Consider the following 25,459-nt stretch of genomic DNA (forward strand, 5'->3'; position numbering starts at 1 on the left):
ATTTTAAATTTACTGCTTCAATTAACCAGGGCTTCAATATTAGGACATTTCGGTACTGACAGCTGGGCAACCGATATACATACCAATCGAATGACAATTCTCTCACATTGCCTATCGAAAGCCAGCAAAACAGTTTGCGAAAAAGAGTCGAAGTCGACCAATAAAAGTTCTATTGATTGAAATTCAGGGCAACTAAAGGCAGCTAAAACTTAAGTTGGTGATTAACAAGTGCCCAATGCATGCTTTAAATTCGGCCAACTAAACAAAAGACTGTCAGGGCATCTGCAAAAGCTAAACAAAATTCAGAAATTGGTCCCTCCATCGTTTAAGGTGGGAGTTATTTTTGCCTACTTTTTTCCACTTCCAATCCATTCCGCCTACTCCGCCAACGTCGAGACAACACACACAGAGAGAGATAGAAAGACCGAGAGAGAGACGCGGAGGCAGCAGCAGCTTTGTTTGGTTAAGCGTTTTTGGTGGAAATAAACAAATCTGAAGATCAGCCCAGAATAAACCGCGAGTACCGTGAGTGTAGAGGAAAACTGTGTGTTTGTGTGTGTGTGGGGGGACTGACGGGGTGTGGCTAGGAAAAAGAAGAGCAATCACTCTAAACAGCAACAAGTCGCAGTCATCGTTGGAAATGGACGTTACGCTAACCGAACTGGAGACACGTTTCTACAGTGAACTCTTTCAAATCTGCGATGTGGAGAAAACGGGCAGCAAAGTGCCCATGCTAAAGGCTACAGAACTCTTTCGTTCCGCTGATATTGCCAATGAAGCGGTCATTGAGGTAGGTCCAATTGGAATTTCTTGAATTTTGTTGCCAACATTTCATCTTCTTCCGTTTGCTTTTAGATCACTGGCTTGGCTGGAGTACCTTCGACTGCCTTGCATATTTCACGCACCCAATTCTATTCATGTCTTAAACTAATAGCTGCCCATCAGGCTGCCATGCCATTGCGACAAGAGTTGATAGTGGCCACTGTTCCCTTGCCCTTGCCGCATTTTAGCTGGAAAGATAGTGCCACGGCTCCGGTGGTCCCGGAGAACGGTTTACCGCCACCACCGCCCACAGACCGCAGAAATTCACTGCGTCGTAACAGCCAACAGCAGCAGCATCAGCAATTGGAACAACAGCAGGATGCCTCCGATGTGCCAAGCACAGATTCGGAGGTGGAGCAAAATGAATCCCTTGATGAACAGGCCGGTCAGGGGCACAGCGGCGAGTGCAGCAGTGGTGGTCTAGTCACTAGTAGCAGTCGAGAGAATCTAAGGGTTTGTGCTCCATTTGCGAAAATTCAATTTCAATTAAATGAAGTTCCCGTTTTGTTTATAGCGTCGACGTGGAACTGGTTCACCGGAGGCATGGAGCACAAATAGCGATAGTCCAACGCCAACGAATAGCGTGGCGGAACGTCCCTGGGCCCAGGATGCTCTGTGGCAAGGTCTTTTGGGCGATGAGCATCGTCAGTTGCTGGGCACCGAAGAGGAATCCTCGGATCGGCATAGCAGTGATGATGAGGACAATGAGAATGAATTGATCACTCTCTACCAGATCACTCCCGAGCAGCGGGAGTACTACAATAAGCAGTTCAGGGCTGTACAGCGTGATCCACATGGTTTACTCTCGGGTCAGGCGGCGCGGTAGGTCTCAAGCTGCATTTGTATTGATATTGATCGTATCTATAATGTTTCTTGTATTTTCTGTGTAGGATCTTTTTTGAAAAGAGCCGAATTCCTGTTGAGGAATTGCGTCACATTTGGCAGCTTTGCGATGTGACCCGGGATGGCGCTTTAAGTCTATCGGAATTCACAGCTGCCATGCATCTGGTTGTGTTGCGTCGCAATAATATTCCACTACCAACCAGTTTGCCGCATTGTCTGCATCCGAATGTCCTTAAAGCCGGAGGCATACCGGCAGCTAGTGGAGTCGTCGATAATGGATCAGCCGGCTCAGTAATATCGTCAACAACTTTACCTCAAGAGCCGCCAGAGGCTGATCTACTGCATTTGAATGACGATGATGAGGACGACCATACGGATAACACTATTATCGTTGGCAATCTTAGTGGGAGCAGTGCATCAAAACCTCGTCCCATTGTGGCGGATGAAAAGAATATCATGAATCTGAGCAACATTTCAACATCGTCCCAGGCCAGTAATACGTCTAGGCGTGGTGATCAAGTGGTGACCACCACGTCACCCATCAAGAATCGTAGTATTTCCAACTCTCCCAATTTGGATAAGAGTGGTGGTGGTGGTGCAGCAGCTGGTGCCACTGCTGCCGCCGATTCAAGCAGCCAGTGGACCAAATTCAGTGAATCTCCAACAACAACGACAGCTAATGCTTCAGGTGCTCCAGTAGCAGCCGGCGCTGTCGTTTCTTCTGCTGCTGCTCCAGCTGTGTCTAGTCCTGGCCTAAAGCCTGCTCTATTCGATATGAAACGTACGGCCCAGGATGTGGGCTCAAATCCGCAAATATTACATCCTGTGCCGTTGCGTGTTACGCCCATAGGATCAGCCGTAGCATCCTCGTCATCATCGTCAACAGACAATCCACAGAATGCAAGCGAAGCGGAAGGAGTTGTTGTCCTCCGTGAGGAGAGTCCCAAAGCCATCATTACAACAGCAGCTGCAGCAACAAGTCATCGGGATAGCAGCGATCTGCGCGCCATACAACGTCCTCAGGCCAAAAAGCTGCCAGCCAAGAATAGTGCTTTACCTCCGCCCCCTCAACGAGAACCGAGCATTGGTTCTAGTAGCCTAAATGAATCGTTACCATCGCAAGCATCAGTTCAATCGGCAGAACCCTTACCAATGCCCTGCACATCCACGGCCTCAGTCTATGCGACGACAGCAGTTATGGCGAAAAAGGAACCACCTCCATTGCCACCACCCCGTCCACATCGTCATGCCCGTAGCAGCAGTTTGGATTTAAATAAGTTCAAAATGGGCACAGCTGGCGCCCAGCAGGCGGAGGTAAGTCCCCGTGTCATTATTATTATGTTATTTATTTGTTTTAAATCTTTTTCCCACAACTGTGTATTCTTGTCTTATCATCATGTTAAAAAAGTCTTGCAGAGATATTTTAAAACTTAAATCTTTTCTAAAATTTGATCTTAAAATCAGTGAAAAGGGCAGAGATATCTAGGAATTCATTGGCGTGAAATGAAAATAATTAATTTTATTTATTTTGATACATCCCTTTGCAAATTTTTGCAAAGTTAAATATTTTAGCTGAGCTTTTTAGTGCTTTCTATCCATTGTATATCTCTGCAGGACTACCATTTGCATCCATTATAATATGTTCTTTTTTTTCTAATAGTTCCTTAAACTTAAAAGGATTGTTGATTCCAAAAACCAAGTGTTTGACCAACAATCCTGACAGCTTAAGATATACGCAAACTAATTTCCAATTCTATGCATTATTAATTTGTTTTTCTTTCTACATATAAATAATATATATCCATTTGTTTGGCAAATACAACGTTACATATCTGTAATATACAACCACAAAAACATATATACATATACTGGCTACCTAAATCAAAACAAATCGAATATATATATCAATTATCCCCCCCCCACCTCGCCCACTTGCTCGTTCGTTTGCTCGCTCGCCTTCTTTTTGTTAAGATAACCGCTCAAGCCAGCTTCGATATGCAAACCTCAACCGGTTTTGCCGATTTCACGCATTTTGCCGACGAAGGGAATGTTGTAAGTGTAAAATTCTACAAAGAAACAAAAAATATTTATACCAATTGGCTCCAAAAATCCACATTTTTCCAAGTGTGTTCAGTGTCCAAATTCCACATATACATTTAGGCATGAATCTCGAAAACTAAATTGATAGCGACATTAACTTTGAATTCCTTCGACATCATTTTTCTAGTTGGACAGTGGGCCATCTTCATCATCAGCCGAGCAACAACAACATTCATTGCCACCGGCACCAAATGGTAATGCAGTGGTGCCACCCACACGTATAACACTCCAACAGCAGGCCACCCAGCAACGTGTATCGGCCTTTGAGGTCTATCGGAAGCCCTGCCAGACTCCACGTAGCTCTCAATCGCCTCCGCAACAACCGCCGCCTCCAGCACCAACATCAGCTTCAGCTGCATCAATTGTTGCCTCCTCTCAGCTGCCCAGCGCGGAGCAGTTCGAGAAGCGGGTGACAGCCATTACCGATTCCTTGCGTCATGTGTCCTTCAAGCAGAACCAAGCCAGCACCACAGAGTTGCTGCAAAGGCTGCGCGAACAAAACAATTCGCTGCTCCATCTATGTAATGATCTCAGTGACGAGCTGCTCAGTGTTCAGACGCGCAAAGAGGAGATGCGCCTGAAGCTAGAGAGCAGCTTGAATCCAGATGGACCGACCGCAACACTGCGAACGGGTTCATCAATATCAGCACCAGTGACGGCAAATGTCACGGGCGGTTCCTCCGGCTCAGCTGGCGGAGCTTATACGAATACGAATGCTTAAAAGCAGAAGGCCCTCATTTATTTGTTTTGGAAGGTTTTGTTTTTTTTTTTTATTATTTTTCTTATTTTATTTGTTGTTTCTGCACAAGTTACTGATGAGGAGAATACATTTACACTGGCTTGTTTTAAGTGGGAGTGACGACGATGCTCCAAAAAAGACTATAACAAAGTATTCTTGAAGAGATTTAAATTCGTAATTAATGATTTTCTCGCGCCATTCTATTGCGTAACAAAGACAAAAAAAAAAGGAGCATAAACTTTTGTAACCATTTTTCCATAGGATATTGGCAATACATTTTTAATTAACTTGATTAGTCAAATCATGAGGCGTAGGTAGTTTTTCTCAAACAAATATTATAAATGTTTAATGTTGTTGTATGCTTTATGTGTCCATTTCTTTATTTGTATGACATCTGGGAAAAGACTACGCCATGAACTCGATCTTTAGAATTGTGATGGAATAAAATTTGTAAGTTCCAAAATCTAAAAACCATTTAAGAAGACAGTTGTTAATTATTAATTTTTAAGTTAAGCATAGGTTTTCCTCTAATTATTTAAATCTCTGCTTAACACATGCATTTGTGGTTTTGTTCGTTGTAATTTCTACAGATTGAAGAAATTTATTTTATAGCAAATGAACTTATAGGATTATAGGATTCAAGTTTCCAAAATATTCATTAAATCTATTCCAAACAAAAATGATATAACTTATGTAGTGGAACTAGTTCTAATTGACTCCCACTTCTGTAAAGCTATGACCAGTGTAAATAATAGTGAATTCAAGAGTCAAAATCATCTGCAAAAATTATTATGAAAGCTGTGTTTATTTGTTGTATTTTCTGCACGCTAATTCAACATATTATAATTTGCTAATTTGATAAGTAGGTTAGTTAAATCTCAAGAAAAATGTAACAACAAATTGCAACCAATCATGAGAGAACAGCAACAATAATTGTCGCCTCTATATACATACTACACACATATATATATATATATATTTATGCAGATCGTTTTATGTATACCTTCATCTAATTGTTATAACACAAAGTAAAAGCAAGGACAACGTCGGAAAACAAAACAAACGAAATAAACATTCATTTCTCCCTTCCCCTAACCCCACCCCTAAAAAACTTAGTATAAAATATAGCAACTGCCACAAAGTGGTAAACATAATTTCCTATTGCAAACATCCGACTCCAATCTTTAGCAAGCTGTAAACACACGCATTTCTTAAGAAATTACTTACTAAACAATGCTATTTATTAAATTATAATTTTACATGTTCGTATATGTATATGCCCCTCGAAATTTTCAAATCTCCTCTCATTCATTCCGGCAATGAAAATGTTAAACAAAAACATATATCTATAAAAAAAACGAGAGAATGCCAGGCTTAAATATTTAAGTATTCCAAAAATGAAAAACCTCTAAAAAAGAAAAAAAAAAAATGAATGGAAACTTCGTAAAATTTCATTTCCTTTGAAAGCTTAGCTTAAGTTTTTTTGTCTACAAAGAAAAAACGGGAAAAAAATCCAATATGAAAACTATTTTCTATACATCTTGATATTATTGTACATTAAACATGAATAGAAAACCGAAAGAAAAAAACAGGTGACAAAATTTGATTTAACCGGACCACTTATATGAATATAATATTACTTTATGTGTATATGCTAACTTCGAATTTATCAGATATACCCGGCATATATGTATATATATACATTTGAGTCCACATTCTTTTTGCATTACTTACAAAAACTACTAGACTAACTTTACAAAAAGGTTTTTCAAATCGAGCAATTCTTTTTCTCCCCGAAATTGTTAAACATTTTTCAAAGATTTACTATGTAAAACAAAACAGAACCACAACAGAAAACACCCACAAAACGGAGATAAAGAAAGAATTAATGGAAGAAAGAAACAAAGAGAAATGCAAGTAAGTCAAAAGTGATATTGAAAACACTATGTAAGCATATTTTTTACGTTTAGCAGCGTAATTAATGTGTATTGTTTTGAAGGATATACATCTATATATATATATATATTAAAAATCAATAAAATAAATGTATTAAGTTGATGTTAAAATGCTATAAAATGCAATAAAATGTGCTGTATGAGCAAAACGAATTACAAGTTTTAATTATTTTCACAAGTTAATAAGGGTTTCTCGACTTCATAAAGTGTGGATTACTTAGAATTGTTTAAAAAAGCATTAAAACTATGCTGTGATTTTTTTCTTTAACTTCATTATTGATCTGGTTTATTGAATTTGTATCTGATTTGTTAAAGAATACTTCTGGGACTTTCTTAATATTAAACTTTGCTTCAAAGAATTTATCCTTAAACTTTTTTTTTGCGAAAGTTTTTAAATGTTCCAGAACACGCATTGAGCAGTTTATACATGAGCAGTTTATACATATACATATATAAATGTACATATATATAAATATTTAAAAAATGGCGAAACTGATATTAAAAGGCATTCAAAAACATTAAGGAAAATTTTAGTTATTTTTTTTTTCACTTTTTTTTTATTCGTTATACGCTTGCGTTGCGTCCACAATAAAATACAAATTAAAGCATGTTAAGTCATTTTTTATTAAAATGGATTGAAAATAATGAACTTGGCACCACTGTGATATCCTTTCCCAACCATTTCGTGAACACCTCCAAGAGTTTTCTGCAGCCCTGTGGCGGTAGCGGCAAGTGAGACAATCGTTATCGATAACAAATTTTCACGCCGCATCGGCAGTTGGGCAATTTTTTTTTGCGAACAGAGAACGAAAAGAATAGACCGGAGACAATAGGAAATAGCTAGAAATATAATAGTTTTTGAAAAGTTTTCCCTCTGCCAAACAGCAGGGATAACTGAAAGTGATTGACGTACGCAAAGAGGAGGAACTGTAAACTAAAGAAACCTGCTCAAGGTTAGCTATAGCTCCAATGGGAAAGCATTTCTGAACGTGTGTGCGTGCATGTTGCTGTGCGTGTGTGTGTGGGTGTCTACGCTTATGTGTTTGTGTAAAGAAAAAAATACTAAATAATGCAAGAAATTAATAAGTTTTTTTTGTTCTGTCTTTAAAAAATATAGTGAGCCTATGTCTTAATGTTAATCGCGCTTTTTGCGCTAACCCAATTGCCAATCTTTCGTGCAACGCCTACAACTCTGTCATCGTCGTCCTCCCCGTTGTCCCCATCGTCATCGTCGCCGCCGCCGCCGCCATCTCTGTTGCTGTCTTCATTCTCAAAGTCTTCAAGGTGTGGCAAAAGTGCAGAGCCAACAACAACAACAGCATCTATAACAAATAAACTAAAAAATAATACACCCAAAATGAGCTCCCAGCAGGACCAGCAGGATCAAGCTGTTAATGGCAATTCAACCGATGGAAAGAATGTTGAAATAATGTAAGTATAAATCTAGATGTACTAGTCTCACTTAGCCGTCCTCATTTTGTTTTTTCTTTCCTTTTTGTTTGTTTTTAGCAACTTTAAGCCATATGACAAGCAGCATTGTCATCTTATCAAGACGAATCATACAAAAGTCCTGACCACTGGCGGAGTTCAAACGCGTGGCTCATCCAAAGTCAAGCTCAAGAATGTTGTCGACTACAAATGGGAGCGCAAATACTATTATCCAGGACATTTAGTGGCAGTCCATCGGGATGGCAAACATTTGGCCTATGCCATTAATGGTGAAATATATCCTTCCTCCTTCTGCATTTCATTTAATAATTTGTCTTTTTTCCGCCATTTATTCAGTCAACAATAAAGCAACTGGCATGGAGGGCATGGTCCGTGTATGCAATATTAGCTCCACATTGCGCGCCCTTATCAAGGGCATGAGCGGTGAAGTTCTGGATCTTCAGTTCTCTTATACCGAACGAGATCGCATTCTCGCTGTCATCGATATGAGTTCATTGTTTGTCTATAAAATCGATCAAATCGATGGCAATCTATTGTGCAATCTTGTGCTTAAAGTTGACGATCCCATTGATAGTTATGTGCCTGAATTTGACATGGTCTCCTGGTGTCCCTATGTTAGCAGCACCACCTCCTCCAGCAATAACAACAATTCAACATCAGCTGCACCAGCAGGTGCTCCGGTAAACGAGGAAGATGATGAGAACCAACTTTTGATATGGTCACGCAGTTCACAGTTCCAGTGCTTAAATGTCAAAATGATCTACAATGAGCATGGGGTAGGTAGTTCTTATGTATATACATATATATGTATGCTGTATATCTTGTTATTGCTAAAATGTACATTTCAAGATTTAAACCGAAAAAGATGAAGTGAAAATCAACAATCATTTGTTTAGATAGAGTATTTTTTAATGAACTCATTGGTTTAAAAATTTGGAATGTTGGCCCCTATAAACGAATGTAGCTACAAAGTACTAATACTAAAATTATATATTTGAATATAGTTAATAACGAAAGCTATTACCGTTTTTTTTAATGAGTTATTTTATAATTATCTAGCAACGCTTTTCGATTCGGGAGCGAAAAGCCTGCACAAAAATTACTACTCAGATATCGATATCTAGAATTTGACATAAATAGAAGACTTACAAATTAAATATTGTTTAATTTTCAATAGTTAGTTACCTGATTTTTTTTATTTACCCACTTTGTTGTGATTTAATTGCTTGCTATTAAGTAACCTCATAAATATTTAATTGCTCAAGACTACATTTGGATTTTTGTTTTGTATTTTGTATTGTTAGCGTGGCAAAATCCAGGTTGGTGCCTTGGATACTGGATATCTCAAGATCAGGGAGGATTCATTGATTACTTGCGTCGCTTTGTCACCGGATGGTACTACTGTGGCTGCTGCCTGCGCTGATGGTCTAGTCCGTTTCTATCAAATTTATTTGTTTGATGTGCGAAATCATCGTTGTCTGCACGAATGGAAGCCACATGATGGCAAAAAAGTTGATTCGTTATTCTTCCTGGACAACATCAATAAACCAGTGGAAGAGTAAGAAGTTTCTCTTAATAAATTTGAATGGGTGAATACATTTTTAATTCTCTTCCCGCAGATCTTATTGGCAGAATGTGATTACCACCAGCGACTTTAATACAGAGATTAAACTGTGGAATTGCACTTTATGGGAGTGCCTGCAAACAATTAATGTAGTGGCATCTCCTGCTGTCCCACAACCCATACAATCGGGCAAGTTTATAGCTGGCATCGATCGCAGCGCCAATTATTTGGTACTCTCCAGTCTTGATAGTTTGGCTGTCTATGTGATGGAGATAAGCAATGGTATCGACGATCACACTATCGGCGGTGGTAGTGAGAGTGATGCAGAAAACGATGATCCCAACGAGACCAATAATGGAGCTGTGGATGGCACCAAACGCATTCAAAGTATAGCCGAATTTAAATTGAGTTCGGGCATTCTTTCGTTTTCCATTGTAAATGCCAGCATGAGGAGAATGAAGAGCACCACGGACACCAGTTATTATCCCTTTGAGGAGCCCGATGATTATGATGATGAGAGCACAGTGCAAAATGCTTTGGTGCTCCATATGTTTGTCGTTCAGGCCAAAAGTTTGCAAGAATGCCAGATTATCTATCAACCATTGCGCGAAGAGAAGACAAAGCCGGGGGAACGGGATAGAAGAAGCCTTACCGGCAGTAGTACAGCCAAATCCTCAGCTTCGCCAGATGAATTGGGCGACATAAAACAGTTGGAGGCACTCGATGCATTGTTTGGCAAGTCGGCAAAACGTGCCTCAGCTGGCAGCTCATCCGCTGTGGTAGCTGTGGCCGTGGCAACTGCAACTGCCGCCCCCTCAAATGAAACAACAGAAGTAAAATCGAGATCCGCTTCCCCTCAATATACGAGCAATGTGTATCCGCAGCATCTCAATCTAATGACGCCAGATGCATTCAGTGCAACTGGCACTAGTGGTTCGTCGACAACTACATCTGCAGCTGCTGTGGTGGTGGCAACCACTACCAGCAACTCACAGGCATCGGCCAATACAGTGGGAACTGGTGATAGCAATTCGGTTACCTCAGGAGCTGATGCGATTAATTCCCAAGTGTTGAACACGTTACGCATGTTGGCCACTGTGGCGGGAGCTGGCAGCGGGGGGGATGCCAACTCGAATGCCAATTTACTCAATTTGATGAATAATACGCTAATAGAGGATCGAGAACAACAGAAGTTGAAGGAGAAGATCGATTCACGAAAGAAATTCATATCGATCGATAGAAATCCCGAAATTTTGGCCAGTGGCGGATCAAGTCCAAGTCGTGAGGTTCAGGAAATAATGGCCACACAAGGCGATGTCGATACCTACGAGGCTGAACTCGAAAACCTCGATGACGATGACGACGAAGATGAAGAGGACGAGGAGGAGGAAGTAGAGCTAGAGCCAGTCGATTGGATGCCCAAAAAATCAGCTGAATTGCAAAATGCAGCACAAATAATGTCACAGGCTGTGCAACATAAGAACAATGGCAATGTGCCGCCAACATTGGGTGGCAACACAAGTAGCAGCAGCAGCAACAACAACACCAACACAAGTGTCAGCAGCAATAGCAACAACAACACAGTAACCACCTTAAACTCCAGCAATGCCAGCAATAGCAGCCATAATGCCACAGCGATTGTGAGTGGTGCTAAAGTCGATCAGCATTCAAGTGGAAGTTCTGAAACGAATGCCAAATTGGATCAATTGTTGGGTGAGTAAAACATAAAGATATGAATTCGGTTTAACCATATTAATTTGCAACAAATTTATTCCACAGAATTGGTAAAAGCTCAATCCCAGCAATTGAACAAACTAGAGAACGAAGTGGCCACTCTGCAGCTGCAGCAACAACAAATGGCCGCCAAGACCGATCCCAACTCAAGCGTTGCGTCTTCGGAACCGAAGACTGTTAATCAATTAGCCTATAAAATCGAAATGCAGCTATCAAAGCTAATGGAACAATATCTAAAACGTTACGAGAACGAGCACAAAAAAAAATTGGCAGAATTTCTTCAAGCGCGGTAGGTTAATCTAATTTCATTTTATATCCTTTTATTACTTACTTTCTCTCTGTGTTTTCAGTGATAGCCAAAATCGTGAACTACGCGAATCTGTGCTGCAAGTTCTCAATCAATACGTGATGAATCATTTCACCGATATAGTTGGCAACTTTTTGAACTTGGAATTGCAGCGACAAATTGTGCCCCGTGTCAATGCCAAAATGGATCAATTACAGAATCAAATGCAGGTGGAAATTGTTCAGAAATTAAATGTTTTTGATAAGACCGTCAAAGAGAATATAGCCCAAGTGTGCAAGAGCAAGGTAAGAGCCGTACTGAAACAAAAATAATGAATTCCTAATATAATTTATGTACATTTTTTGTAGCAATTTTTGGACTCATTTGGAAAATCCGTATTGCTTGGCGTCCAAGCCAGCCTGCAAATTGCATTTGTTGATTCAATGAGCAGCACTTTAATACCGGCCTATGAGAAATCCTCTCAGAACATGTTTAAACAACTCCACGATACATTTAGTGTGGGCATTAAAGATTGTAAGTGTGAAAGTTAGATTTTGGGTCAAAATTGTATATACGTGATTTGTTGTTACTTGCAGTTATGGTCCAATTTAATACATACCTGCAGCATATGCCCCAGCCGCATGTTCATTCCGAGGAGCTTAACAATAAATTGGGATCACTTAAACAATTGGTAGAAACGAATCTGCTTAAACATCGCACCGAATTAACCGATGCCATGCTGGAGACGCAGCGTGAAGTGAAGAGTCTTGAGATATTGTTGGCCCGTCAGGTGCAGGAAACAATTCGTGTGGAGTTACGCAAGCATTTGGAACAACAGAACATGGCCATGCGCTCACAGGCGGCCACACCAGCACCCACCTATGACTTAAGGGACACGATTAAACAATTGCTATTGGCCGGACAGATAAATAAGGCTTTCCATCAGGCATTGCTGGCAAATGATTTGAATTTGGTGGAATTCACGCTAAGACATACGGATCATTCGCAAGCGTTTGCCCCCGAGGGTTGTAGGCTGGAGCAGAAGGTTCTCTTGTCGCTCATACAACAAATTTCGGCTGATATGAGCAATCACAATGAGCTTAAACAAAGGTAAATAAAACATTTTTGGAAGATGAATTAAACAGATTTTCACAAATTTTTCTTTTGTTTATAGCTACCTCAATGAGGCAATATTGGCCATTAATATGTCGGATCCCATAACCAGGGAGCATGCGCCAAAGGTTCTATCAGAACTCTATCGCAGTTGCCAGCATTTCATTAAAAATTCACCCAAGAACACGCAATGCAGCAATGTCCGCTTACTGATGAAGGCTATAACGACGTATCGCGATCAATTCAAATGATATCAGGAAACATGTGTTTTGGCCACTAGTGGCTGGCATTGATCCCTGAACCCCTTCACCCTCATCTTTCCTTTCTTCCTTCTTCTCACCCCAGCCATCTAAGATGTTAGTTAAAACACTCACACACACACACACACACACACACACACACACAAACTTTTGTAGTTAAGTCCAAAACGTAAATGAACATTAGCTTAAAAACTTTTTTTTCCCGAAATTGATCGATTGTAATTTTTTAGTTAAAATTTTTGTATTTGTTTCTCATATTTGTGTTTTTTGTGCGTATTATTTGTTTTAGTTTAGGACTTATAGATCTACATATATATATATATATAATATGTTCTCCATTTTCGTCGTCGCGATTTACAATTTCAAATGCAATATTTTTTAATAACGCACTGAGCTGTGCTCTTTCTTCTTTTTTTAAAAACCGAAACTCTGTTTCTTTAATTTCTTTTAATTGTAATGACGCAACACACACACACACAAAAAATGTAGTCCTTTGTTAAAAAAAAAAAAAAAAAAACAAAATCAACTTTCTTATTGAGGGACAACAACTAAAAGTAAAACGTAATTATTAAGCTTAAAGATGAAAAACATAAAAACAAATTTATAATAATAATAAAAACAAAAAAAAATATATATATATAAATAAATGTATGATGTACTTGAACAAGATCATGAAAACAAATGGCTCAATTCTGGTTTTGTTATATTGTATGTATTTTTGTATATATTTATGTCACAAAATGTGTTTATTACAAAATATGAAATCCTTTAAAGACTAATTAACGTTTAACAGATTATGATCGTATATGGAATAAAAAAGAAGGAAGAAAAATATAAAAACGAAACAAAACTTAAGAAGCCAAAGTGAGATCAGCTAATCAAGGCCAACAGCTCAGAAGTACGCTCCAAGCAACTGCAGCCGCAAGTGGCACAGACATTATGATTCTGGAAGACAACGAATATGAAATCAAATGATCATTGTGATTCTAATTAAGTTGTACGCACCTCGAACCACTGCATCATGTGCTGTGTGTGTCCACCATGACCGCATGCCAGGCAAGCATTGGCCACACCACGCACAGGCAGACAACAGAGCATACAGAATAGAACTGGTCTCTTGCACTGTTCACATTTCGGTGTACGCTTGGGCTTATTGCATTCCAAACACTCGGTGACAAATTCCACACCCTGTTGCTGAGGCGGCGCATTCTGTGTGTGCTTCAGGATAAGGGCACGCTTTGAGAGGAGCTGCCAACCGAAGAGTATCTCAGCATATGCACGCTTAAATTGATCGAATAGTGGCATCTTGGTGCGCCGTATTAGCGAACAGGCATTGGAATCGGATTGAAACTGCCTGAAATCCATCCAATCCATTGAATCGGACCAGGAATTACTACGAAATTGTTTCAACTGTTGCCTGTTGGAGTTTGAACATTTCGTATCAAGCGGCAAGACAGTGTGGTATGGTGATATCTGTGAGTTCAACTGAGGAGCTATGAGGCGGCAAGCATCAATGGGCATGTCTTCGCTTGGACACTTGTCAAAGAGACATGCCAAGAGGACAGCGGTTTGTATATCACCAGAGTTGGCATAATGCATAATCAAAGATTCCAGCAGCGATTTCCTAAACGGGTCCTCGTTCATCGTCTCTTGTGGTAGATGTGACGGAGTGGCTATTAATTCGGCCAATAGCCATATGGGTAACAAATCTAAACGTCCATAAGAACGACATATTTCGCCATTGCGACGACAAGTATCGGCAATATTACGCTTATCCAACGAGAACTCTCTGGCCATATCCCGATTTATATGAAGCAAACTGCTGGCGTCGTAAATGTGGACCATGGGACTACCATTCATTTGTCGAATGGCTCTCTGTTTGCTAGGTTTTCCTGCAAGTTTCACAAATTTTAGTTCATTTCATTATTTCAAGCATAAATTTTATTTTCTTGCCTACCTGCAATCATGCGCTCTTGTAGATAGAACGAAGCATTTGCATCTCTTTGAACCGTCGCCATAACATTGCCCAGTAAGCCGCTACCATTAATGGCCGACAAAGTTCTCGGGGTCATGGCCTGATGCTGACGCAGAGTCAGTCGCTTATTATTCATCAGCTGAGCAAATGTTGTCAACATTCCCGTTGCATTGAAATGGACACCTGAAGTGCGTGGAAACGGTATGCAGGCATCATGCAGAGTACTTGACAAAGCCCCCTCCAATCTGGGTGATTGCAAGAGAAACTGACTACGATCGCCACCCCCAATGCTACCGCCTCCGACGGCTGCTACTTTCTTCTTCATGGCCGCCACCAAGGCACGTAGACATTGCTCAAGGCAAGTGCGCGATTTCTTCACCCTCTGCAGAGCATTGCCGCGCAGAACCTTTAGCAATACGCCGCTGACCTCAGTGGACAAGGTTGTACCCTGACACAATTGGAATTCGGGGGGCACACTGGGACTTGGATAGGATGTGGCAAACGTCACCTGCAGGATAACTGTGTGGCCTCCAACGCAAATGCGAAAACATGCATAACGCTTAATGGCATCTAGCATATCCACCTCTACATGGGGCATATTTGTGTTTAGCAACGAGAACTCATGATGCAGTGAGCATGTCGGCTGATCTGTCAGAGATCTGGCTATATGTGGCTCTTCTCGTCGACAATAGCCAGCCCCGAAATTGGGCGATCGGGCCATGGGTAGTGTATGGCATGCTCCATCGCCAGTTGAAATGGGCAGTGAAGCAGCCGCCAAAACTGGAGGCCGGGGACTGAGAAAGCATTCAGGTGGCGTTAGTGCCCTCAAATCCCTTAGATCCGCATCATAACGAGGCTGGATGGTTACCTCCACTTGCTCTTCGGCCGAGGGTTCACACAGTTTTAACATATTATCATCGATCTTAAACACCCTTAAAGTGCGATCACGCGACCAGGTAACCAATTCCTTAAAGAAAATTTCAAATTAAAGCAAGATGTCAGAACAAGAACATTTACATACAATTTCCGTGGAGCTCTCACGATTTGGACGCCATGCAAAGTCAAGGATGACATCGGTGTGGCCCACAAATGAGCAAATGGGATCAGTTTGCTTGCTATTGCTCCATAGGAGCAAACTATTCTGTCCACGTCCCAAGTGAGGGACAACAATGCTAACCAGCCCATTGCCAATGGGCTAAAATATAAGAGAATTAGTTTCATATCACTAACAAAAAAAGGAAACCCTAATATTCCCAATTGGGAATCTTACCGTATATCGAGCTCTCCATACCGGCGATAATGTGGTAATGATTTTCTCTGCTCTTCTCGGATTGCAGACATCAAAGTATTTGACAGTGCCATCTTGACTGGCGGTGGCCAAACATGTCTCCCGGCGATGACTCCAATTTATGCCATGCACCCGATTTAAATGGGCTGTAATATAATGTGTGGGGCAGCTGCCCTTGCGTATGTCCCAAATCCTCAAGTCACCGTCATGAGCGGCAGCCAATAGATTGCCCGAAACGCGATTGAAACCCACCTGGGTGGCTCCAGCTGAAAATAAATACCAAAAGTCAACAAATCGTCCGTGGAAAGTATCATTGACAAATCATTTCATACACATGCAGACAGCATTTAGGGAAACAACTGGTTTACGTGGTTCACGCAAGTCCCAAATGTGTGAGAACGTATCAATGGAACAGCTGACCAATAAATTGGCGTCCTTGCCATGCCAATCGATGTCTGTGACCGTTCGAGTATGTCCTCGCAGCGAGTTTTCATAATAAGGCTCTGCCGGGCCCCAACGTACAATGTCAATGTGTTGATTGGTCTGCAAAACAATTTGGTAATAATCCTTTTTGATCTTTCATCGATCTGTTTACTCACCGCTATGGCGCAGTATTCTTTGCGGCTTGGACATATGGCAAACTCTGCCACCGACACTTCATATTTGGATTGCCGCTCATGACGTCGCAGAGTGCCATCATCTTGGCCCAGTCGCTGGAGTGCCAGGTGGCCACGTCCTGCCAGCAGCACCCATTGTCCGGTGTAGTCCACGGACATGGCTGTGGCTTGGGAATCGCGATGTTCATAAAATTTGTTACTCTGCCTGATCATGTATGTCTGTTCTCCTCCACCAACCCCTCCGGCACCATTTCCACGTTCACCAGGACGCAATGTCTCCGTCGGAGGCATCTTCTCTACAAATTCTACAAACGTAAAAAAAAAACCAAAAACAAACAAAGCAACTAAAATCCCGTTTGTGATTTCAGTTTTCAATACGAAATAAACAAATAAATGCGGCGCACCCGCATTCACCACGAAAATAAAAACATCACCACTCAAAATCATCTGTTCCAACAAACAGCTGATGGCTGTGGTGAATAAGAGAACACTGACAAAAATTGTGCCAATTGAGAAATGGAAACGGAAATGGGGGACATCCCCTAATTAGGTGAGCAAATAATATAATATAATATATATATGTGTGTATTCATATGTAGTATATAATATTTATTGTTTAAAAAGTTATTAGCTTAGACAATAACAATACATTTTTAAAATTGGGTCATTTATGCAATAGCTTTGGTTGCCGTACAGATTGATGCGACTGATCGTGCCTGTTGGATTAATGGAAATCTCTGAAATTCTCACAGTGGCCTCAAAAATGCCCAAGCCCGGTTTAGTTTGAAGTCTCACAAGTATGTCCACAGCATAATCATTTTCGGATTCTTTCAAAATCTGTCGATTTGGAGTCGCTATAAAAGCCTTCAGAATGGAATTGAGATAAAGTGTGCGGCATTGCGAATGGGACCTAAGCCGATCATTAATCAGTCGCACTAAATAACGTGCGGCTCTTTGCACTCGACCATCGATCGTTGGCAACTCCTTTCGCTCATGACAGGTACACCAATGAGAGGCAATAGTCGCCTGCTCGCATGTCCTCTCCACTGGAACTGGCAGAAATAGACTAATGCCGCGGGGTAGCTTATCTGGATCATTCAGCTCAACAGCTCTTTTCTGGAGTTGATCTTTTTCAAGACTTCGGATATCAAGCAGATTCAACATTGTGGAATGGAGATCGAAAGGTGTGGTTAATCTCTTGGAATTTAATTGTAGATTGGCCACTGCCTCCGGATATCGTTCGGCCAGCCAATCCGGATACAGAACCATCAAAAGAGGTTGTCGCTCCTCCATTATGCCCTGGTAAGTCAATCGAAACAGTCCATTTCGAATACCGTGATCGGACATAAAAATAACCAACGTTCTATTAAGAACTCCTGATTCTTTTAAATTTCTCAACTGGCTAGTCATTTGGTCATCTAAAAGCCACGGTGTATTGAGCCAATCATGGGTTAAGGTTACTGTCCAAAAGAAGGAGAAGAATAGATCTTTCTTAAATTTTGGCATTAGTTTGCGCATATATTCCAAAATAACATCGACGGTTCGTCGTCCGCCCATACAAAGGCTCACGCTCCCGGCAGGTTTGTTGGCTATATTCTTTTCCATTTCCAGCATTATGGGTCGAAAGTAGTAATCCGTTGGCGATATTGCAAATCCGTTTCTGCAAAAATTAAACAGAGCTAGGTCACCCACATCCTCAGCGAATAGAGTCTTGTATCCAGCCTCTTTAAATTTATTCCATAAAAACGAACAGCTATCGAAAGAAGACTTAGAACTATTCGCACATGAAATCTCTAATTCCTGCTGATCGAGACCACTCAGTAAAGGCATTAAATTGGGAAATGTGTTGTCCCCCACCTTGTTAAAGCCCCAGAATTCCACATGGGGTAAGTGTTTCTTGATGTAAGTGGATGTCTTGGGCATTTGCCTCAAGAAATTTAAATGGGAAACACTGTCTATGCCCAAAATCATTACTGAGAGTCCTTCTTGTTGCTCCGTCTTTCTGATTGGTTCACTCTCATTTAATCTTACTGTCTCATAGTTCTTTCCCGTTGGTGCATTAACTTTGGATTCGTTCTTATCCACTCCAAAGAAATGATAGTCCACGTAAATTCGATGAGCCGATGCATCATAGCATTCCACTTGAATGAATTCCAGATTCGAAGGCAAACGCATTATCTCCTCCAACTTGAATGGAACTTGGGGTAAGAACTCGTTCGTGGTATCTGTTTTTCTGCGTATTTCCATATATTTACAACTTATCGTGGTTATATCGCTGACATTGTAGTAACTCAGGAGCTCATTGGGTTGCATATTTAGATGCAGATCCCCGGTAATGTCGTCACTTGCCCTTATCAAGGGCTTCTTGCAAGAATATGACATGGGCTTATACAAAAACTTTGATATATAAGTGTCTACAATCTCAAAATAAGGCATCCGACAACCGGGTGTATCCACAAAGTATGCCCGACTTATACTATAGTCCACATCATCGATTTGGGCTAAGGAATCGTCACTTTCTTGTAGGTAAAGTATTTTGTATTCCACAAAAAGACACAAAAAGACGCACACAAAAGCAATTACAATCAACAATTTTTTGAACTGTTTAATAATTTTTTGAATGCTACAGTGTTGATAGTAACCATGTTTTGGCATAAGTCTGGAATCGAGTAGATATTTGTTCCTAAAAAAAAAAGAACCAAATAGGTATAACTTTGACTCTGTCGATCAAAATTACAGACAAAGTAAAATTAGACTTACCTAATACACTGGAGAAGCTTAATCATTTAGTTGTTAGTTCTGTTAGGAAAATTTTAATAAAACTGTATTTCTTGAATAAACTCAATGAACTAACAAGTGCAACCCATTTGCAACTGAGAACAATTGGCATTGCATTTTCCTTAATTTGATTATTCAAGAACGAATTAGATTATCGTCAGTAGGTCAGAGAAGCGTTGAAATGAAAAGTGTAAACAACACACAAAATCTAATATCTTAACACTATAGCATAGTATACCATTTACATTTTTGTTCCGATTTTTATAAAACCAATTGTGCTACTATAGATAAACCTGAATTTTGCAGTTCAAATATGAAAAATTGTGTGAGCATACTGACAATTATTGACTACCAAATCCAGTGAAATGAGAGAAATTATTTACAATTTATTTATTTCACTTAAGTTCTTCTATATATCTTTGCAGAGACTGAGCCTCTTGAATTCCTGCAATTCTACCGATTACAATAGCAAAACAATTTTAAAGTGGAATCGTTGATACAATGGCTTTGTCTCCCATATAGATTGATCCGGCTGATGGTGCCCGTCAATGCACTTGTGAAACCCGACATCCTCACAGTGGCCTCAAAGATGCCCAGGCCCGGTTTAGTTTGAAGTCTCACAAGTATGTCCACAGCATAATCATTTTCGGATTCTTTCAAAATCTGTCGATGTGGAGTCGCTATAAAAGCCTTCAGAATGGAATTGAGATAAAGTGTGCGGCATTGCGAATGGGACCTAAGCCGATCATTAATCAGTCGCACTAAATAACGGGCGGCTCTTTGCACTCGGCCATCGATCGTTGGCAACTCCTTTCGCTCATGACAGGTACACCAATGAGAGGCAATAGTCGCCTGCTCGCATGTCCTCTCCACTGGAACGGGCAGAAATAGACTAATGCCGCGGGGTAGCTTATGTGGATCATTCAGCTCAACATTTCTTTTCTGGAGTTGATCTTTTTCAAGACTTCGGATATCAAGCAGATCCAACATTGTGGCATGGAGATCGAAAGGTGTGGTTAATCTTTTGGAATTTAGTTGTAGATTGGCCACTGCCTCCGGATATCGTTCGGCCAGCCAATCCGGATACAGAACCATCAAAAGAGGTTGTCGCTCCTCCATTATGCCCTGGTAAGTCTTTCGAAAGGCTCCCCATCTAAGCCCATGATCAGACATAAGTATAACCAACGTTCTATTAAGAACACCCGATTTCTTTAAAATGCTTAATTGGCTAGTCATCTGGCCATCCAAAAGCGCAGGATTGTTAAAAGAATCGTGGGATAACGTTACGGTCCAAAAAAAAGAGAAGAATCGATCTTTGTTGTACTTTGGTATTAGTTTGCGCATATATTCCAACAGAACATCGGCGGTTCTTCGACCTCCCATACAGAGGTTCAAATTTAAAACACGAGTGTTAGCTATATTCTTTTCCATTTCCAGCATTATAGGCCGAAAGTAGTAATCTGTTGGCGTGTTATTAAATCCTGTGAAAAATGAATTAAAATTAGCCAATTTAGCGACATCCTCAGCGAAAACGGTTTTGAAGCCAACATGTTTAAATTTCTTCCAAATGAAGGAACAACGGTCGAAAATACGCTCGGACATGTTTACGCATGAAATCTCTAGTTCTCGCTGATCTAGACCACTCAGTAAAGGCACTAAATTGGGAAATGTGTTATCCCCCACCTTGTTAAAGCCCCAAAATTCCACATGGGGTAAGTGTTTCTTGATGTAAGTGGAAGTCTTGGGCATTTGCCTCAAAAAATTTAAATGGGAGACACTGTCTAAGCCCAAAATCATTACTGAGAGTCCTTCTTGTTGCTCCGTCTTTCTGATTGGTTCACTCTCATTTAATCTTACTGTCTCATAGTTCTTTCCCGTTGGTGCATTAACTTTGGATTCGTTCTTATCCACTCCAAAGAAATGATAGTCCACGTAAATTCGATGAGCCGATGCATCATAGCATTCCACTTGAATGAATTCCAGATTCGAAGGCAAACGCATTATCTCCTCCAACTTGAATGGAACTTGGGGTAAGAACTCGTTCGTGGTATCTGTTTTTCTGCGTATTTCCATATATTTACAACTTATCGTGGTTATATCGCTGACATTGTAGTAACTCAGGAGCTCATTGGGTTGCATATTTAGATGCAGATCCCCGGTAATGTCGTCACTTGCCCTTATCAAGGGCTTCTTGCAAGAATATGACATGGGCTTATACAAAAACTTTGATATATAAGTGTCTACAATCTCAAAATAAGGCATCCGACAACCGGGTGTATCCACAAAGTATGCCCGACTTATACTATAGTCCACATCATCGATTTGGGCTAAGGAATCGTCACTTTCTTGTAGGTAAAGTATTTTGTATTCCACAAAAAGACACAAAAAGACGCACACAAAAGCAATTACAATCAACAATTTTTTGAACTGTTTAATAATTTTTTGAATGCTACAGTGTTGATAGTAACCATGTTTTGGCATAAGTCTGGAATCGAGTAGATATTTGTTCCTAAAAAAAAGAACCAAATAGGTATAACTTTGACTCTGTCGATCAAAATTACAGACAAAGTAAAATTAGACTTACCTAATACACTGGAGAAGCTTAATCATTTAGTTGTTAGTTCTGTTAGGAAAATTTTAATAAAACTGTATTTCTTGAATAAACTCAATGAACTAACAAGTGCAACCCATTTGCAACTGAGAACAATTGGCATTGCATTTTCCTTAATTTGATTATTCAAGAACGAATTAGATTATCGTCAGTAGGTCAGAGAAGCGTTGAAATGAAAAGTGTAAACAACACACAAAATCTAATATCTTAACACTATAGCATAGTATACCATTTACATTTTTGTTCCGATTTTTATAAAACCAATTGTGCTACTATAGATAAACCTGAATTTTGCAGTTCAAATATGAAAAATTGTGTGAGCATACTGACAATTATTGACTACCAAATCCAGTGAAATGAGAGAAATTATTTACAATTTATTTATTTCACTTAAGTTCTTCTATATATCTTTGCAGAGACTGAGCCTCTTGAATTCCTGCAATTCTACCGATTACAATAGCAAAACAATTTTAAAGTGGAATCGTTGATACAATGGCTTTGTCTCCCATATAGATTGATCCGGCTGATGGTGCCCGTCAATGCACTTGTGAAACCCGACATCCTCACAGTGGCCTCAAAGATGCCCAGGCCCGGTTTAGTTTGAAGTCTCACAAGTATGTCCACAGCATAATCATTTTCGGATTCTTTCAAAATCTGTCGATGTGGAGTCGCTATAAAAGCCTTCAGAATGGAATTGAGATAAAGTGTGCGGCATTGCGAATGGGACCTAAGCCGATCATTAATCAGTCGCACTAAATAACGGGCGGCTCTTTGCACTCGGCCATCGATCGTTGGCAACTCCTTTCGCTCATGACAGGTACACCAATGAGAGGCAATAGTCGCCTGCTCGCATGTCCTCTCCACTGGAACGGGCAGAAATAGACTAATGCCGCGGGGTAGCTTATGTGGATCATTCAGCTCAACATTTCTTTTCTGGAGTTGATCTTTTTCAAGACTTCGGATATCAAGCAGATCCAACATTGTGGCATGGAGATCGAAAGGTGTGGTTAATCTTTTTGAATTTAGTTGTAGATTGGCCACTGCCTCCGGATATCGTTCGGCCAGCCAATCCGGATACAGAACCATCAAAAGAGGTTGTCGCTCCTCCATTATGCCCTGGTAAGTCTTTCGAAAGGCTCCCCATCTAAGCCCATGATCAGACATAAGTATAACCAACGTTCTATTAAGAACACCCGATTTCTTTAAAATGCTTAATTGGCTAGTCATCTGGCCATCCAAAAGCGCAGGATTGTTAAAAGAATCGTGGGATAACGTTACGGTCCAAAAAAAAGAGAAGAATCGATCTTTGTTGTACTTTGGTATTAGTTTGCGCATATATTCCAACAGAACATCGGCGGTTCTTCGACCTCCCATACAGAGGTTCAAATTTAAAACACGAGTGTTAGCTATATTCTTTTCCATTTCCAGCATTATAGGCCGAAAGTAGTAATCTGTTGGCGTGTTATTAAATCCTGTGAAAAATGAATTAAAATTAGCCAATTTAGCGACATCCTCAGCGAAAACGGTTTTGAAGCCAACATGTTTAAATTTCTTCCAAATGAAGGAACAACGGTCGAAAATACGCTCGGACATGTTTACGCATGAAATCTCTAGTTCTCGCTGATCTAGACCACTCAGTAAAGGCACTAAATTGGGAAATGTGTTATCCCCCACCTTGTTAAAGCCCCAAAATTCCACATGGGGTAAGTGTTTCTTGATGTAAGTGGAAGTCTTGGGCATTTGCCTCAAAAAATTTAAATGGGAGACACTGTCTAAGCCCAAAATCATTACTGAGAGTCCTTCTTGTTGCTCCGTCTTTCTGATTGGCTCACTCTCATTTAATCTTACTGTCTCATAGTTCTTTCCTGTTGGTGCACTCACTTTGGATTCGTTCTTATCCACTCCAAAGAAATGATAGTCCACGTAAATTCGATGAGCCGATGCATCATAGCATTCCACTTGAATGAATTCCAGATTCGAAGGCAAACGCATTATCTCCTCCAACTTGAATGGAACTTGGGGTAAGAACTCGTTCGTGGTATCTGTTTTTCTACGTATTTCCATATATTTACAACCTATCTTGGTTATGTCGCTTATATTGTAGTAACTCAGGAGCTCATTGGGTTGCATATTTAGATGCAGATCCCCGGCAAGGTCGTCACTTGCCCTTATCAAGGGCTTCTTGCAAGAATATGGCATGGGCTTAAACATGAACAGTGCTATGTTATTGTCTGTAATTTCAAAATATGGCATCCGACAACCGGGTGTATCCACAAAGTATGCCTGACTTATATTATAGTCATCATCATTGATTTGGGCTAAGGAATCGTCACTACCTTCTAGACGCAGTATTTTGTATTCCACAATGAGACACAAAATGGCGCACAGAAAACAAAGTACGAAAATAATTTTTTTGAGTTGTTTACCAAATGTTAGAATATTGCGAAATTGAAAGTAATAATGCCGACATTTGCCCCTGAAATGGATGTTTTTTACGAAATAAATGTTAAGGATAATTAAGAATCTGCCATCAAAGTTTTAGTTTTAGTTTTAGGCCATGATAAAATTGGACTTACCTAATACACATGAAAATCATACTAAATATTAAATTTGTTGGGACAAAATATGAATGAATTAAATGAATGAAACCGTCTTCCTTGAATAAACTTAACAAACTAACAAGTGAAACCCACTTGCAACTGAGATCAATTGGCATTGCATTTGCCTTAATTTGATTATTCAAGAACGAATTTGATTATCAACGGTAGGTCAGAGATGTCGGTCCAGGCCCGGACTGGCCCACCGGGCAAATACCTCAACGTAGAGGGCCCCTTTTGATGAAATTTCATGTAGTAGAGTAGCAGTTTTTAGTCCCTAGGGCCCTTCGTACTAGGTTCCCACTAAGAATCATTTTTGTACCATAATAAATCGATTGGCGCTGGGGCCCCTGTCGTTCACAGGCTATGTAAGACACTCGAATTTCAGGCATTGTTTTCCAAAGCGCAGAAGTATTATTTAGCAGAGGACTTTATTTTATTTTTACTAGGTTCTAATACACAAGGTTCCTAGTAAAAAACGCCGCACAAAAAAAAAGGTTACCGGGTGAGAAAAACCGTGATGAACCAATCGATGAAGCTCAACAAAAAGTTACGGTAGAAGTTCACAATGTCATTATTGATAAAACCATTTGTGCAATCAAATCATGGTTTACGGAGCATGGAAAACTAGCAGCAGATTTCTCATGCCTCGACCCGAAAAAGTTTCTTCATATCGTAGCTGTTTCTTGCCTATAAATTTCTTTTGACACTTTCTTATACGCAAGTAG

At 40.2% G+C, this 25,459-nt stretch overlaps 6 protein-coding genes across 7 annotated transcripts; 2 read left to right on the forward strand and 4 right to left on the reverse strand.

Moving 5' to 3' along the window:
• The first annotated feature begins 97 nt into the window (after positions 1 to 97).
• On the forward strand, positions 98 to 4,978 carry LOC6653432 (ralBP1-associated Eps domain-containing protein 2). Of its 2 annotated transcripts, XM_047010497.1 has the most exons (6): positions 98 to 790; positions 856 to 1,275; positions 1,337 to 1,644; positions 1,713 to 2,979; positions 3,637 to 3,717; positions 3,893 to 4,978. In XM_047010497.1, the coding sequence occupies exons 1-6, from the start codon at positions 641 to 643 to the stop codon at positions 4,484 to 4,486; spliced, it is 2,820 nt and encodes a 939-aa protein (XP_046866453.1). In that variant the 5' UTR covers positions 98 to 640; the 3' UTR covers positions 4,487 to 4,978. The 2 variants fall into 2 exon arrangements, with proteins under 2 accessions (XP_046866453.1, XP_046866454.1); XM_047010498.1 differs by lacking the exon at positions 3,637 to 3,717 and having other exon boundaries at positions 99 to 790.
• Positions 4,979 to 7,217: 2,239 nt separating this feature from the next.
• LOC6651781 (enhancer of mRNA-decapping protein 4 homolog) lies at positions 7,218 to 13,112 on the forward strand. Its single transcript, XM_047010500.1, has 11 exons — positions 7,218 to 7,412; positions 7,577 to 7,890; positions 7,969 to 8,177; positions 8,245 to 8,684; positions 9,213 to 9,466; positions 9,528 to 11,185; positions 11,252 to 11,495; positions 11,557 to 11,797; positions 11,861 to 12,026; positions 12,089 to 12,602; positions 12,667 to 13,112. Exons 2-11 carry the CDS (start codon positions 7,592 to 7,594, stop codon positions 12,854 to 12,856), a joined length of 4,215 nt encoding a protein of 1,404 aa, XP_046866456.1. The 5' UTR covers positions 7,218 to 7,412; positions 7,577 to 7,591; the 3' UTR covers positions 12,857 to 13,112.
• A 461-nt stretch (positions 13,113 to 13,573) lies between these two features.
• On the reverse strand, positions 13,574 to 17,164 carry LOC6651782 (GATOR complex protein Wdr59). The gene is made up of 7 exons (XM_002074265.4): positions 16,728 to 17,164; positions 16,461 to 16,671; positions 16,111 to 16,394; positions 15,862 to 16,035; positions 14,823 to 15,807; positions 13,871 to 14,757; positions 13,574 to 13,810 (listed from the first exon to the last, which is right to left on the reverse strand). Exons 1-7 carry the CDS (start codon positions 17,034 to 17,036, stop codon positions 13,736 to 13,738), a joined length of 2,925 nt encoding a protein of 974 aa, XP_002074301.1. The 5' UTR covers positions 17,037 to 17,164; the 3' UTR covers positions 13,574 to 13,735.
• Positions 17,165 to 17,323: 159 nt separating this feature from the next.
• LOC6651769 lies at positions 17,324 to 19,596 on the reverse strand. The gene is made up of 2 exons (XM_023180911.2): positions 19,506 to 19,596; positions 17,324 to 19,428 (listed from the first exon to the last, which is right to left on the reverse strand). Exons 1-2 carry the CDS (start codon positions 19,529 to 19,531, stop codon positions 17,373 to 17,375), a joined length of 2,082 nt encoding a protein of 693 aa, XP_023036679.2. The 5' UTR covers positions 19,532 to 19,596; the 3' UTR covers positions 17,324 to 17,372.
• A 293-nt stretch (positions 19,597 to 19,889) lies between these two features.
• LOC124460299 lies at positions 19,890 to 22,193 on the reverse strand. The gene is made up of 2 exons (XM_047010828.1): positions 22,108 to 22,193; positions 19,890 to 22,032 (listed from the first exon to the last, which is right to left on the reverse strand). Exons 1-2 carry the CDS (start codon positions 22,131 to 22,133, stop codon positions 19,977 to 19,979), a joined length of 2,082 nt encoding a protein of 693 aa, XP_046866784.1. The 5' UTR covers positions 22,134 to 22,193; the 3' UTR covers positions 19,890 to 19,976.
• A 298-nt stretch (positions 22,194 to 22,491) lies between these two features.
• LOC26528854 lies at positions 22,492 to 24,531 on the reverse strand (the record flags this gene model as incomplete). Its single annotated transcript, XM_023180912.2, has 1 exon — positions 22,492 to 24,531. A coding segment is annotated over one exon (1,953 nt), but the record flags the coding sequence as incomplete, so codon positions are not given.
• Between the last annotated feature and the right edge of the window lie 928 nt (positions 24,532 to 25,459).

The sequence above is a fragment of the Drosophila willistoni genome (assembly GCF_018902025.1).
Source record: "Drosophila willistoni isolate 14030-0811.24 chromosome 2R unlocalized genomic scaffold, UCI_dwil_1.1 Seg167, whole genome shotgun sequence".
In the NCBI taxonomy this organism is placed as follows: domain Eukaryota; kingdom Metazoa; phylum Arthropoda; class Insecta; order Diptera; family Drosophilidae; genus Drosophila; species Drosophila willistoni.